Source organism: Nothobranchius furzeri, chromosome 1 (assembly GCF_043380555.1).
Source record: "Nothobranchius furzeri strain GRZ-AD chromosome 1, NfurGRZ-RIMD1, whole genome shotgun sequence".
NCBI lineage: Eukaryota > Metazoa > Chordata > Actinopteri > Cyprinodontiformes > Nothobranchiidae > Nothobranchius > Nothobranchius furzeri.
The window spans coordinates 91,487,442-91,501,538 of record NC_091741.1 but is presented as its reverse complement, the minus strand read 5'-3'; the positions used below and the strand labels follow the sequence as shown (position 1 = coordinate 91,501,538).

The 14,097-nt window shown below is 44.6% G+C and overlaps 1 protein-coding gene across 1 annotated transcript; it reads right to left on the bottom strand.

Moving 5' to 3' along the window:
• Positions 1 to 3,933: 3,933 nt before the first annotated feature.
• rtn4rl2b (reticulon 4 receptor-like 2b) lies at positions 3,934 to 8,700 on the bottom strand. The gene is made up of 4 exons (XM_015946187.3): positions 8,527 to 8,700; positions 7,165 to 7,391; positions 6,859 to 7,092; positions 3,934 to 4,949 (listed from the first exon to the last, which is right to left on the bottom strand). Exons 1-4 carry the CDS (start codon positions 8,573 to 8,575, stop codon positions 4,077 to 4,079), a joined length of 1,383 nt encoding a protein of 460 aa, XP_015801673.3. The 5' UTR covers positions 8,576 to 8,700; the 3' UTR covers positions 3,934 to 4,076.
• Between the last annotated feature and the right edge of the window lie 5,397 nt (positions 8,701 to 14,097).

Below are 14,097 nucleotides of genomic sequence, written 5' to 3'. Positions count from 1 at the left end.
TCAGCATTTTTTTGTTGCGGAAAGTGACGTTGCGGACCTTAAAACTCCGGTTTTGTCTGTCCACACGCAGACACCCAAAAGGGAGGAAACGCAGATCTTCACTTTGGCCGGAGTTTTTAAAAAGATTTGTTATCGTGTGAAAAAACTCCGTTTTCGTGTGGATGACAGGCCAAAACGTAGAAAAATATCTACGTTTTGGCAGATCCCCGGCTACGTGTGGACAGGGCCTGGGACATTTCTGGTTAAGATTAAATTTGACAAAACTAGCGTCCGGCGCCTCAGGAGAGGAAGGCAGCAACTCGCTCACACTGTTTACAGTGGGGATGGGGAGCTGCTGACGTCAACTGAGGCTATAGTCGGACGGTGGAAGGAATACTTTGAGGAGCTCCTCAATCCCACCAATGCGCATTCCGAGGAGGAACCAGAGCTGGGAGGCCTGGGGATGGACTGTCCGATCTCGGGGGCAGAAGTTGCTGAGGTAGTCAAACAACTACACAGCGGCGGAGCCCCGGGGGCGGATGAGGTTCGTCCTGGGTATCTCAAGGCTATGGATGTTGTAGGGCTGTCATGGTTGACACGTCTCTACAACATTGTGTGGTCATCGGGGGCAGTTCCTAGGGAGTGGCAGACCGGGGTGGTGGTCCCCATCTTTAAGAAGGGTGACCTGAGGGTGTGTTCCAACTATAGGGGGATCACACTCCTCAGCCTCCCTGGAAAGGTCTACGCCAAGGTACTGGAGAGGAGGGTCCGATCGATAGTTGAATCTCAGATAGAGGAGGAGCAATGTGGTTTTCGTCCTGGCCGTGGAACTGTGGACCAGCTCTATACCCTTGCAAGGGTGATGGAGGGGGCATGGGAGTTTGCCCAACCAATCCACATGTGCTTTGTGGATTTGGAGAAGGCTTATGAGCGTGTCCCCAGAGGCACCCTGTGGGGGACGCTCCAGGAGTATGGGGTGGGTGGCTTTCTGTTAAGGGCCATTCAGTCCCTTTACCAGAGGAGCGTGAGTTTGGTCCGCATAGCCGGTAGTAAGTCGGACCTGTTCCCAGTGAGGGTTGGACTCCGCCAGGGCTGCCCTTTGTCACCGGTTCTGTTCATCACTTTTATGGACAGAATTTCTAGATGCAGCCGTGGTGTGGAGTGTGTCGAGTTTGGTGGCAGGAGAATCTCGTCTCTGCTTTTTGCGGATGATGTGGTCCTCCTAGCTTCATCCAGCTCTGACCTTCAGCTCTTGCTGGGTAGGTTCACGGCCGAATGTGAAGCGGCTGGGATGAGGATCAGCACCTCCAAATCTGAGACCATGGTTCTCGACCGGAAAAGGGTGGCTTGCCACCTCCGGGTCGGGGGAGAGGTCCTACCTCAAGTGGAGGAGTTTAAGTATCTCGGGGTCTTGTTCACGAGTGAGGGTAGGAGGGATTGGGAGATCGACAGGCGGATTGGTTCGGCGTCTGCAGTGATGCGGACGCTGAGCCGATCTGTCGTGGGGAAGAGGGAGCTGAGCCAGAAAGCCAGGCTCTCGATTTACCGGTCGATCTACGTCCCAATCCTCACCTATGGTCATGAGCTTTGGGTAATGACCGAAAGAACGAGATCGCGGATACAAGCGGCCGAAATGAGTTTCCTCCGTAGGGTGGCCGGGCTCAGCCTTAGAGATAGGGTGAGGAGCTCGGACATTCAGGAGGGACTCGGAGTAGAACCGCTGCTCCTTCGGATCGAAAGGAGCCAGTTGAGGTGGTTTGGGCATCTGGTCAGGATGCCTTCTGGACGCCTCCCCGGGGAGGTGTTTCGGGCATGTCCTGCCGGCAGAAGGCCCCCGGGTCGACCCAGGACACGTTGGAGAGGTTACATCTCCAATCTGGTCCGGGAACGCCTTGGGGTCCTGCCGGAGGAGCTGGTGGACAAGGCCGGGGAGAAGACGGCCTGGAGCTCCCTAATTGGGATGCTGCCCCCGCGACCCGGACCCGGATAAGCAGAGGAAGACGAAGACGAAGACGAAGACGAAAACTAGCGTTTGTGGTTCTGTCAAACAGAAACATCTCAGACTTCTGACACGATTCTGAAAACTGCTGCATGAAACAGAACCCACTTTGTGTTTGAGTTCTATGGTTTTATACTTTTAAATAAAAAAACAGCTGTCAGGCAAGACATAATTGTGTATTTAGAATAGAATAGAATAGAATAGAATAGAATAGAATGATGCAACCTACTAGACAGAATTACCATCTGTAAATTGTTTGGATAAAATTGGATAAACTGAACCTGCATTCTTTATTCATTAATTTAAATGAAATCAAACTGATTTTAAAACTACTGAGTGAATTTTTTAACACAAAGAAAACAAAAGAAAGATGAATAAAATGAAGACAATTGTTTATGCTGAACCTGCTTGTTTTAGTGTATTAACACTAATGCATCTCTCTGGAGAGCAGGGGCATGACTATGGGTGGGCCTGAGCCCAACCAAAAAATGGCTTCCTTAAAGAGATCCTATGTAAATTAGTTTATTTAGGGTGGGGGGTCATTTCAGGTTGTCCTAAAATTAAATTAAACCCAACCAGGTATTTCTGATGTACATATGTATTAATGTATGTATATACATATACATACGTAGAAATATATGTTGAAGCAAAAGTGGAATTTACAGATAAACATATTTTCATCAACATTTATTCTGCCCACTTATTTTATATTGGGCCCATCTGATAAGCAGTTACTGACTACGCTGCTGATTATGAGAAACCAACACAACCAAAAAAAAAAAAAACACCTCACTCACTTTCTGAGTTTAGTTTTGTTTTTAATATATCAAAACGCATAAACAGTTTCTTTCACTGAAAAATACAAAAAACATTCAGCAACATCACAGTTTGTGATTCGGGTGTCAGTGGTTGTTCTGATGTGGGGATGTTGAAGAAGCTCCAGTAGATGACTGTTTTGGTGTGCACAGTTTGAGTTTTATGATCTTTATTATCATGTTCTGCATATATTTACTGGTTAAAACAGAGAATCCGTTATTGAATACAAAATTAGTTGTCTCAGATGTTCATTCTAAAAAAATATCTCCTTGTTTTGTGTTTTTTTAAAGACACACACACAGAGAGAGAGAGAGAGAGAGAGAGAGAGAGAGAGAGAGAGAGAGAGAGAGAGAGAGAGAGAGAGAGAGAGAGAGAAGAGAGAGAGAGAGAGAGAGAGAGAGAGAGAGAGAGAGAGAGAGAGAGAGAGGGGGGGGGGGGGTTAGCGAGGAACGGGAAACAAGCCGATGCTCCGATCTGACTCTGGGTCAGTTTGGACCTCCAGACTCTGTTCAGAGAGATGATCCTGCAGGTTGTGTATGGACTTTGGTCTTTTTGTTTTCAAATTCAATTCAATTCAAAAATACTTTATTAATCCCAGAGGGAAATTGATTAAATTAGAGATATTTAAATTAGATTAAATTAATTTATTTAAATTAAATAAAATTCTACTCACACACCCACTGCAAAACTAACACACAGCCTCAAACAGCTCTCTAAAGCATGTTTGGTGTGGAGCATCGGATGGATGGAAAAACAGCTGGAAACAGAAGGAGCAACAGCAGCATTCAGCGTTTAATTAGTTTGCCCTTCGGTTATCTCTTTACCACCACAAACTGTTAGATGCAAAGTAAAAATCCAGCCAGGGTAAGATACACTGTGTGGTGGCGCTTTGTACCGTGATGGTTCTGTGATATTTACAAGTGATGCTGAAAGTTTGCTGGTGTCATAAAAATCTCGTCATCTCCGTTGATCTCATCTGCTGCTGCCACAAACCGGTTTGAACCAGTTAAGATAATGTAAGCTGTGACCATTATCAGCAGGCTGTAATCATCACTGCCTCTTAAAGCCTGACCTACCTAGCGGCTATCCTCTGCTGGAACCCGTCTGACCTCCGCTCTTTGAAACAACTCCCTGCCGCCTCATCTGTCTCCTGCATCAGCATTTCACCCCCCTGAGCATCCAGGAGGCCACAGAGAAGAATCAAGATGCAGTTTTGAGTTTAAACAAGAAAGAGCAGGAGGAGAAATCAGAGGAAAGGAAAGGTGTGTAAGGAGAAAAGGGTTCAGCTGAAGAGGAAATGGAATGAGAGTGTTGGAAAGGAGAGGCAGAGAAGGTGGAGTGTTGATGGGGTGATGGTTAAAGAGGAGGACGATGGGAAAGCTTCACTGTCATAGTTGGGAGGACACTCCAGCTCCAAGCAGCGGATAGAGGAGTCTTCGTTGCCGTAGTTGGCCCAGTATTCTTCTGGACCCAGGTTGGGAAGAGCCGCCTCGTCTGCTGACAGCTCATACTTGTAGGGCTGGGTTTCAGGGGCGATTTTTGGGACATGCTGAGGTTTTCCGGCTGAGAACGGGAAGGTCTTCACAGTCTCTGAGCTCTTCTGGTAGGAGGACTTTGATGAAGAAACTGGCTTATTCTTGGAGAACCACCAGCGGGTCTTGGTGCTGAAGGTGGTCGTGGTGGACCCAGCCAGTGATCCTGGGTCAGGTAGAGGGCAGAGGGCGAAGTCCATCTCACGCAGGAATCTGAGGTCCTGACCGCGACGCTGGGATGGGGAGGTGCAGATGACCTCAGAGGAGGAGATGCGGGCCTTACGGAACCACTCCCAGAGGGGACGGGCCTCACAGCCGCAGGACCAGGGGTTGCTGTTGAGGCGAAGGAACTGGATGTCCTGCGTGTCTTTCATGGCTTGGCCCGGCAGCTCAGCCAGAGAGTTGTTGAACAGGTAGAGGATGGTCAGGCGGCCCAGATCACGAAAAGCCCGACGGTTGACCTGTCTGATACGGTTGTCGTGGAGAAGGAGGCGGTCCAGGTTGACCAGGCCTCTGAAGACGTTCTCAGACAGCGCGCGAATACGATTCCCATGCAGGAAAAGGTGAGATAGGTTGACCAGATCTGAGAACAGGTCATCCTGCAGGAAATGAAGCTGATTCTCCTGCAGGGAAAATGAAAACACGAGAAGATCGGTCGGGGGTGCAAGTGGATGATTTTTATAAACACTCTATTCATTAAATTACAGGAACTGTGAACAAAATGTCACTTTACAAACAACGTTTTCCTCCACAGTAACAACTTCTCTAGTTGTTTTGCTTCAACAGAACAACTAAATGCATCACTTTTCTATTCTGCTGTGTTGAAGTCAGTTTACATGTATTTTCTCCTCTTCTAAAACTATCGAGGACCATGATGACTGTTACTGTTAAGCAGCTTTGGTCTACCGGTCAGCTGAGACCTGGAGAGTCTGACTGTAGGAAGTGTTGGTACCCATTCCCTGAAATGATATCTTGGCAGGAAATGAACATTAATCAGAACAAAGGCTGATTTCAAGGAGAGCTGAGATCTGGCTGTCAGCAGCCGACAACTGTGAAGCTGGAGCCAAAAAAAAAAGGACATTAAATATTTGTAGTTTATTTGATCAAAGAATGACTCATGAAATGAATCTTTTAATTTATGTAAACGTGATGATGTGTCGTTCATTACCTGACCCATCTGAACTCAGCCTATTGTTTCCTCTGGTGTTCACGAGTGTGTGTGTGTGTGTGTGTGTGCATGTGTGTGTGTGCATGGACGAGTGTGCGGGTGATTGTATGTCCACTTTGGAAGTTGGGTGCGGGAGGGGAACTGTAATTTTTAATTGTTTTACACTTGGGGAGGGGGGCTGGGATGGGAATGTGGGATCTATGGGGCCATTTTAATCTGTAAAGCACTTTGAGTTGCATTTTTTTGTATGAAAAGTGCTATATAAATAAAGTTGATTTGATTTGATTTGATTTGTGTAAATTTGTCATTTTAATGATTCAAAACTGTTTCCTTAGTGATGAGGGCAAAATTACTCTTTAAAACTATGGTTTAAACTTTTCTAGCAAAGATATTTTTCTACAAAAATACCAAAAAAGATATTATATACATCTATTAATTGTTTTGAACTGACAGTACGTAAGCATATTGCAACTGATTTTAGACTTTGCAGATATATTATATCAGAACTCAGTCGCTTGTCTTCGTTCTCTCAATGTTATTTAAAATAGCCTATGTTGTTTTGTTCTGCGGCATCCTTTCAAAACCCACCACTGTTATGAACATCTTTCTCGGTTGTCCTTGAAAGGTAGATTACAATTTCATTGGTTATTTATTTTTAAATGCTGTTTTCTATTGCCTGACTTTTTTGTGTTTATAAATGATGACACAGCAATACCCATATAGGAATGGGGCGAGCGACAGCAGTCATGTATGGTTATGTTTGTTATTTTTAGTTAATGATGGTGTATTAACTCTGCCATCTTACTCTTTTTTTTGTTGTATTGTAGGAGGACCTGCTCGAAAGCGAGATGTCAAATCTCAAGCCATTTATCCTCCTGAAAAATCTAAGTCAAATAAACAAAAAAAAGTAGACATTTACACTATAGTTTAGTTTAAACTTTTTTTTTTCATTTTAGTCATTTGAATCATAATCCTGGGTTGTTTTTGTTGTTCATTGCACGATTTCTTTCAGAAAAAAGTGAGGGGGCGCATCTTCTTTTCACCACAGCATCAGATGTATCCTCTGATTATCTGAAACAGAGCATTCGGTGTGACTGAGCCAGATAAATCTCCTCATCGAGGAATGGTCTTGAGTTTCTGATATTTATTTACTCCCAGATTGGGCTGTGATGTTCTGAACTCACTGAACCTTCTTAGATGTCATTCTTATACAAGTGCAGAGTGAAAGCCTCCGAGTGTGTGTGGGTGTGCTGCAAGCCTGGATGTGGACTGATGCGTCAGTAAATAAATTCTGCAACAAGACTGCGTGCATATGAATGGACCAAGACCATTTTTAGGTGTTTGCACTCAGAAGCAGACTTTACCTGCAGGTAGAGAAACTGCAGGCTGTAGAGTTTGTGGAAGAGGTCATGGGGGAGAGTGGCCAGCCCACAGCGATGCATGTGCAGGCTCTGCAACTTCTCCAGGCCCCTGAATGCTCCACCTTCCAGGTGCCGCAGCGAGGGATTGTTGCCCAGGTCCAACTCCTCCAGGATCCTGAGGTTACTGAAGGTGCCGGCCTCAACCCTTGTGATGTTGTTGCCATACAGCCAGAGAACCTGCAGCAGGGTTTAGTGAGATGTAAATACTTATCCCCAGATAGCTCTGGAAAGTAAAAGAACAAGAATCACCTGTGTCTCAAACGCAAAAGAGTCTGCACGAAGCTCTGTGATGCGGTTGTTCTGCAGGAAAACCCGTTGTGAGTCATAGGGCACACCGGATGGCACCTCGACGAGGTTCTGGGACTGGCAGCTGACCGTCATGGGCATTGGGTAACACACACACAGCCTGGGACATGCGGTAACCTCGCCTGGCTTCATCACCACCAGCCACAGAACAAGCCACAGAGTCAAACCACCTGAAGACACAGGAGGAGGAAAAAGACTGATTAAACCTCAAAAGGTTGTTTGACGTGATTTGGAAAAACCGTGCATGATGACTGACAGAGACTCTGAGGTTGAGTCCCATCTGTCAAACCTGTTATTGTGATTCTTTTGGGGCTCTGCAGCCGTCACGCTTCATGTATAATTCAAACAAAAATCATTCATCTGTTCTACCTGATCACGTTACACAGGTGTCAGTGTTGTTCCCAAACCCTGAGACTAAACGACTAAAAGGAAAATGAATCATACAGACTTTTAAAACAGAAGAGTCAGAGTCACACCTGATTCTCTCATTTGCATGAACCCAGCAGTTCTCAGGTGATTCACAGCAAAAGCTTGTCTATGCTCATGGTGTGTGCAGCTGCAGAGGACATAGTGGGCTATAAGCAGTAACCAGACCCGGATCCGTTTCAGTTTTCATTAATAAGTCAGATGTTTTTGGCAGCGCTCAGATAACAGATGCACACAAGAGGCTAAAGCAGGAAAAGTACAGACATTAAATAGTAACGAAGTTCCATTCATCCTCTGCGCGCAAGATTTTCCAGCGTGTAACTCTTTGACCTTTTGTCAGGTTGGATCGTTGTGCGCACTGGAAGGCTGGAGTTAAGATTTGTGGGACTAATGCGACACTTGGGTAACGTTTATTTACCACAAAAGGAACGTCCGCGCAAAAGCGCCATGCGTAAAAGTGGCAAGGAGAGATTAGCTAAGCATGTTTACACACATTTACAACAAAAACACTCAAACTCAGCGACTCTGATCAGGTGGAAACACACTTTTAAATAGATCACACCATTCCGAGGGATGTTTGTTTGTATCAAAGTATTCCCAAGAAAGTGCAAACATTTTGCACCCTCTGCATCTAATTACCGTAAAAAACGTAAAACCAAGGATTTCTGACTTTTATACATCATATTCATTTCTAATTAAATGGAAAAAATATGTCACTGTAAATACTTTAAAACCAAGCCAGAGTCTGTGCGTAAAAGCGCACCGGAGATAGATTATCAGACATTAAAAATAATAGAAATGAGAAAGTTTTATATGACTTTAGTGGGGAAATTGATTTAACAATTAAGAGGACTAAAATGTTTTAAGAGATGGTCTTACCCTTGAAGTTGTGGGCGCCGGAGCCCTTCTTGGTGCAACGAGTCTCCATCTCGAACCAAAGCCGAAAGCGAGTTAGCCTGAGCGGCGTGGAAGTGCCTGCTTGCTGCTATCTCTGCTGGGCTCCAGCTCTGGTAACCGAGTCGCTGCTGCTCCAGGCAGTGACGCGCTGGAGTCCTGGGGAGACATTTATACCGGCGGCCGGACCGTCGCCCACAGCCGTGGTGGGCAGCTACGGATTCTCTCTACGTCATCCTGGGCGGAAGAGAGAGAGGAGGGGAGGGGGAGAGAGAGGCACCGGAGGAAGCGACCAGAAAGGCAGGGGTAGGGAGAAGGGAGGGTTTGGTATGTGACTGCCAAAAGAGAAATTAAAATTTTATTATTCATTAATGTGCCGTAATAAAGGCACCAGATGGCAAAGTCCTTCATCATTTATTCAAATTTACCCAACAATATCTGAAAAAGACTCTAGTGACATGCTCTAAATAAATGTTTATCTTCTAAAACAAAGACGAGTGTGGGAGGATTTATGGAGGTGGGATCATGGAGGTTAGAACAAGCCTAATGGGTCCTGGAAGAAAGCCCGAGAATCCACAGCTAATTAGAACAACTGAGGGTTCACCTGCCTCATGTGCTCACATAGGAGGTGGTAAAACTAGCTGGCATTAAAATCCAAATATCATGGCCCTTCTTTAGCGTGGGCCCGATTGGAAAGATGCAGAGAGCTGCCCACTTCAGGACAACACGTGAAAAGGAAACCCAGCGGTGGAGAAATGATCCAAGTCAGCATATGGACTCTGAAGCATTAGTGTGAGGAAGAAGGATGACATATGACTGACACATCTTTGTGGGACAGCATGTACTGCACATCAGGAAGCCAACTGGGGGGGGGGGGGGGGGGGGGTACTGTGTGCCGTACCCTTCTTTCCATTCTGACTGGCTCCCAGTTGATATTTGGCTGCAGCAGAGATGGGTCTGGAGACGATGGTGCAGGGCAGTACACACAGACGGGATGAGGGATGGAGGTCTATAAAATGTGTCATGTTGAAGGGTGGGCAGGGTTTTTACTCACAAGTGAGTCCTCCCTGAATGACACAGGTCATGGCCAGGTCCACCATGATGCACATCATCTGTTCCTGAGGGAACATGTACACATGAAAGCCTGCTTCATGGAAGGTCATCTGCAGCTCCAAGCTGGGAGCTGGGAGCAAAGTGGGGGAGGTGGACAGCTCACCAAGCAGGCGGCCTCCACGGGTGGCTGGGGAGCTGATGAGGTTGTGTGTGTGTGTGTGTGTGTGTGTGTGTGTGTGTGTGTGTACGTGTACAATTAATGAATTCACAGTGGCCTTGGAGTAACAAGGGTTGGCAGATGCTTATTAACTTGCCACCATCTTTCAGGGTTTGTGTTTCGTTCACTACAGACACAGTTTACACACCCTGGTGGATATTCAATTCAATTCAATTCAATTCAATTCAATTCAATTCAATTCAAATATACTTTATTAATCCCAGAGGGAAATTAGAGTTTCAGTACACACAATTCTGAGATCAGACATACATACATAGGCATAGACACATGACAAGAATTGGTGACTGAGGTCATTCGCAACCGGAGTCTCGCTAACTTAATAGCGATCAGAGGGTTTATTTGAGGATTGGGTCAGGTGGAGGAAAAAAGGCACTTCAGAGTTACCCTCCACAGGGAGGGCAGCTATTGCTATGCAAAAAACACCTCAGGCAGAAATGCAACAGACTTCAGACATCACACAACATATGTGTCCACTAGGTGTGGAGGTAGGGTTGGGGACTCTCCACACATCAGTGCATGCAGCTGCAATGAGCAGCGCTCGTCACCTCCGTTTGGACAGGGGTGGGTTAGAGAGCACAGTGACTCTTGGAAACGATTCAACAGCCTTCACCAGTCGCAGTCCCAACCAGGCTGGGATAAAGAGACAAAGTTGCCATGGCGACGTCAGCATTCCACATTTCTTCTGAGGGGGAATAATCGCTTGAGCCTCACAGGCTCAAGGGCACCAGATTCAGATAAGAACTTGTTTTTGGGCCAGACAGAGATAATTTCCTCTCTGTCTTAAAGTTCTGTTGGTCCTTAACCCCTCTAAATCCAATAATGGCGTAAATTAATATATTCCCAACCATGCTGTCCCGTCCACTTTCTCCTTGATTGAATCCACCTTCTGTGCCAGAGTCTGAATCTCAGCCAAAGTTCCAAACTTACGACTCATCTCGACAATCATAAGAGTTTGTGCGTTCACAGCGCGATGTAATCCATGAGCTCCGGGATTGAGCCAATATTCCTCGAAAGCTCATTAATTTTCCGGTAAGCCTCAGCAAGAAACCTGACACCAACACCACGAATATCCAGATGTCTTCAGAATCCTCTACAGACAGCTGAGAGAGGCAGATCATGTTCCACTGTTTCCAGGAGTCCATGATATGCCCAGCTGGCTCTGTCCCAGAGGGGCATCCGGGAGCCCCTTCTCCCGTTCTCATCGTTGAAAAAATTTTGTCAATCACGTTGAGAGACCAACTGACCAGGTCCACTTTTAATAATTTCCAGTTTCCAGAAAAAATACAGAAGCGCCGTACACCCAAAGACAGACAAAGAGCCTTGGGATAAGATAGGGAGGAGAGGAGGAAAAAAGCGTCTGTACTCTCCAAGAGCCGGAAGAAATGGTTGTGACTTTTTTTTAACCAGTTCTTAAAGAATATGAATGAAAACACAGAAACCTTTGTTTCACTCGTGTCCGTGAAGCTGTTTAGTGTGGAAAAAAATGTGTGAACTCATTTCAAATCACCAAAATAAAATCACATGTTCTCACACCCCAGTTCTTAATACCCCCCTTCCTTCAGCATCAATGTCAGCATGGAGTCTTGCTGTAGTTGTGGGGAAGGTTCTGTATGTAATCTAATGGTAAACAGTCCATTCTTCTGGCCAGTAAGCCTCCATTTCCTGTAAATTCATGGTCCGTCTGTCATGAACAGCATGTTTGGGCTCTCCCCACAGTGGCTCAATGATACTGAGGTCAGGGCACTTAGACGGCCCCTCCAGAACCTTCACTTTACTCTGCTGGAGCCAGTGGCAGCTCCACTTGGCCTTGTGTTTTGGATCATTGTCTTGGTAGAACAAGTCATACCCATGTTCAGCTTTTGGGCTGATGAGTGCAAATTCTCTTCCAGTATCTGTTGATAAGCTGCTGCATTCATCGTGTTATCAGTTCTGACCAGGTTTCCAGTGCTTGTGTAACTCAAACATCCTCAAAAAATCAGGGAAGCACCTGCATATTTGACAGTAGGACTGGTGCACGTTTCATCATAGGCCTTGTTGACTACTGTCCTCTCCTCTCCAAACGTAAGATTTATGGTTGCGGCAAGAAAGTTCCCGTTTGGTCTCATACTCCAAACGATTTTGTTCCAGGAATGTTGAGGCTTGTCTCTGTGCTGTTTGGCGTATTGCAAGCGAGATTTTGGTGCCTAGGGCACTTGTCAGGATTACCCTCATGCTCTCCGGAGGATAAAGTAATACTGAGGAGGCCGATGTCCAGTGCAGACCCAAGTGCATTTATTTACATTTTTACAAGTTAAAAGCTAGGCAGCAAAAATCCACACATGCCGCTCCATCCATCTCTAGCTCTCACCAGCAAACACAGAGCTGTATTTATAACAGGTGTGACTAATTGGACTGATCCTAAAACCCAGACACAGGTAAGTACAAAAATACAACCTTTCAATATTCTTAAATTATCCTTAAATGATCATCTGTAAGATTTATTCAATAAATTACAATCCAAAAATAGAAATATCCTTAATTAATCCTAAAAACATTCAGTGAAACTAGTCTGCATTCCCTAGAGCAATTTCACAGGTCATCCCTCCTATTCATCCTGAATGGAATGCTCCAGAACCTCCTTTAGGTGCTTTAGCTTCCTGGGGACTCTTTTAGCTGGAACACCTCCAGAAGCACAAAGGAAACAAGTACAACACTCAATCATTCACCATTTTAAGTCTTCAATACTCATACCCACTCTTCTTCTTATAGGTCTTCACTCTTGACCTTTTTAAAAATAAACATTAAAACAATTGTTATTGTGTCTGGTTTCATTTATCATACAAAACCATAACAAAAGCCCGTGTAATGGACTTGCTACATTACAGAGATGTTTTGTGGCATTTGCGTAGTAATGGCTTTCTTCTGGCAACTCAGCCTTGTAGCCCGTTTTTCTTCAAGTGCATCCTTATTGTGCTTCTTGAAACAGCCATGCCACTTTTTTGAGTGAGTCCTGAATGTCAGCAGGACTTGTTTGAGAGTTTTTCTTTTCACCGTGAACAGAACTCCTAATCTTCCACTTCTTCATCAGAGTTCTAACACAGTTATTGGAACAGTTCAAACAATCACTTGATGAAGGAAATATTGTAGGTGCTGCATTTCTGGATTTAAAAAAGGCATTTGACACCATAAACCATAGTTTATTAATTCTCCTCCTTCCATTTCTCAAAGCACTCGGCCTCTTGATTTCAATCATATCTACAGAATCGTGAACAAGTCTAAACTTCTTAAAATTAAAACTGGACTCCCTCAAGGAACAATATTAGGTCCCGTTCTTTTCAGTTTATACATCAAAACCCTTGTCATTTTACAGATATATGCAGATGACGCTATTGTCCATGTATCTGGCAAAGACTGCCTCACAGTTAGCGATAAATTAACTGACAGTTTAACGCAGATTTCCACTTGGCTACAGGATTCTCACTTAATTCTTAACACAAAAAAAAAAACCAAAATATATCTGCTTCTCCACGAAAGAATCTGCCACAAACATATTTTTCTATTATTCTAGACAATTTCTATAAATGGAGAATCAATTAAACAAGTTCAGGAAGAGAAATACCTTGGAATAGTTTTAGACTCTCAGTTAAAATTTAAAAGTTGTGTTAAAAAAAGCCTGCAGGGTTGTCAGATCAAAAATGATCTGTTTTAAGATCATAAGATACCGCCTGACGTCAGAATGTGCACATATACTTTTAAACTCTATGATCTTCTCTTGTTTGTCTTGCGGAGCCGCGGTACGGTCACAGACTAACCAGACCTCTGGTTATAACAGGGCCCTGGAGACTCTAGACATAGAGCTAATTACAGTAGATACCATTATAATAACATACTGTCAATTTATAGACTTTTAACATTCACCAATTTTATTCATTTGAGTAAAAAAAAAGACTTTTAAGTGCATAAACGAAATGGCACCAAAACCGCTGTGTGACTAAGTTAACGAGCTGCACCAGAGCGGCCTCTTGTGGAAATTGCCAGGTACCGTGCGGTAAAACCACTTTTGACTCTGTCAGTGAAAGGTGCAGGGTTTAGGAATGAGCTTCCCATCAACTTGAAATCTCTCATCAGTTTTTACTCTTTTAAAAGGCAAACCAAATCCTGGCGTTCCCAGCAGCAGTGCTGCACACACGTTTCATAGATTTAACTTATATTTGCTTTTTTCCTTTGTTATTTTTCTGTGTCTTAAACTGATTCTTGTGACTTTATTATGCATATTTGTTTTCTTT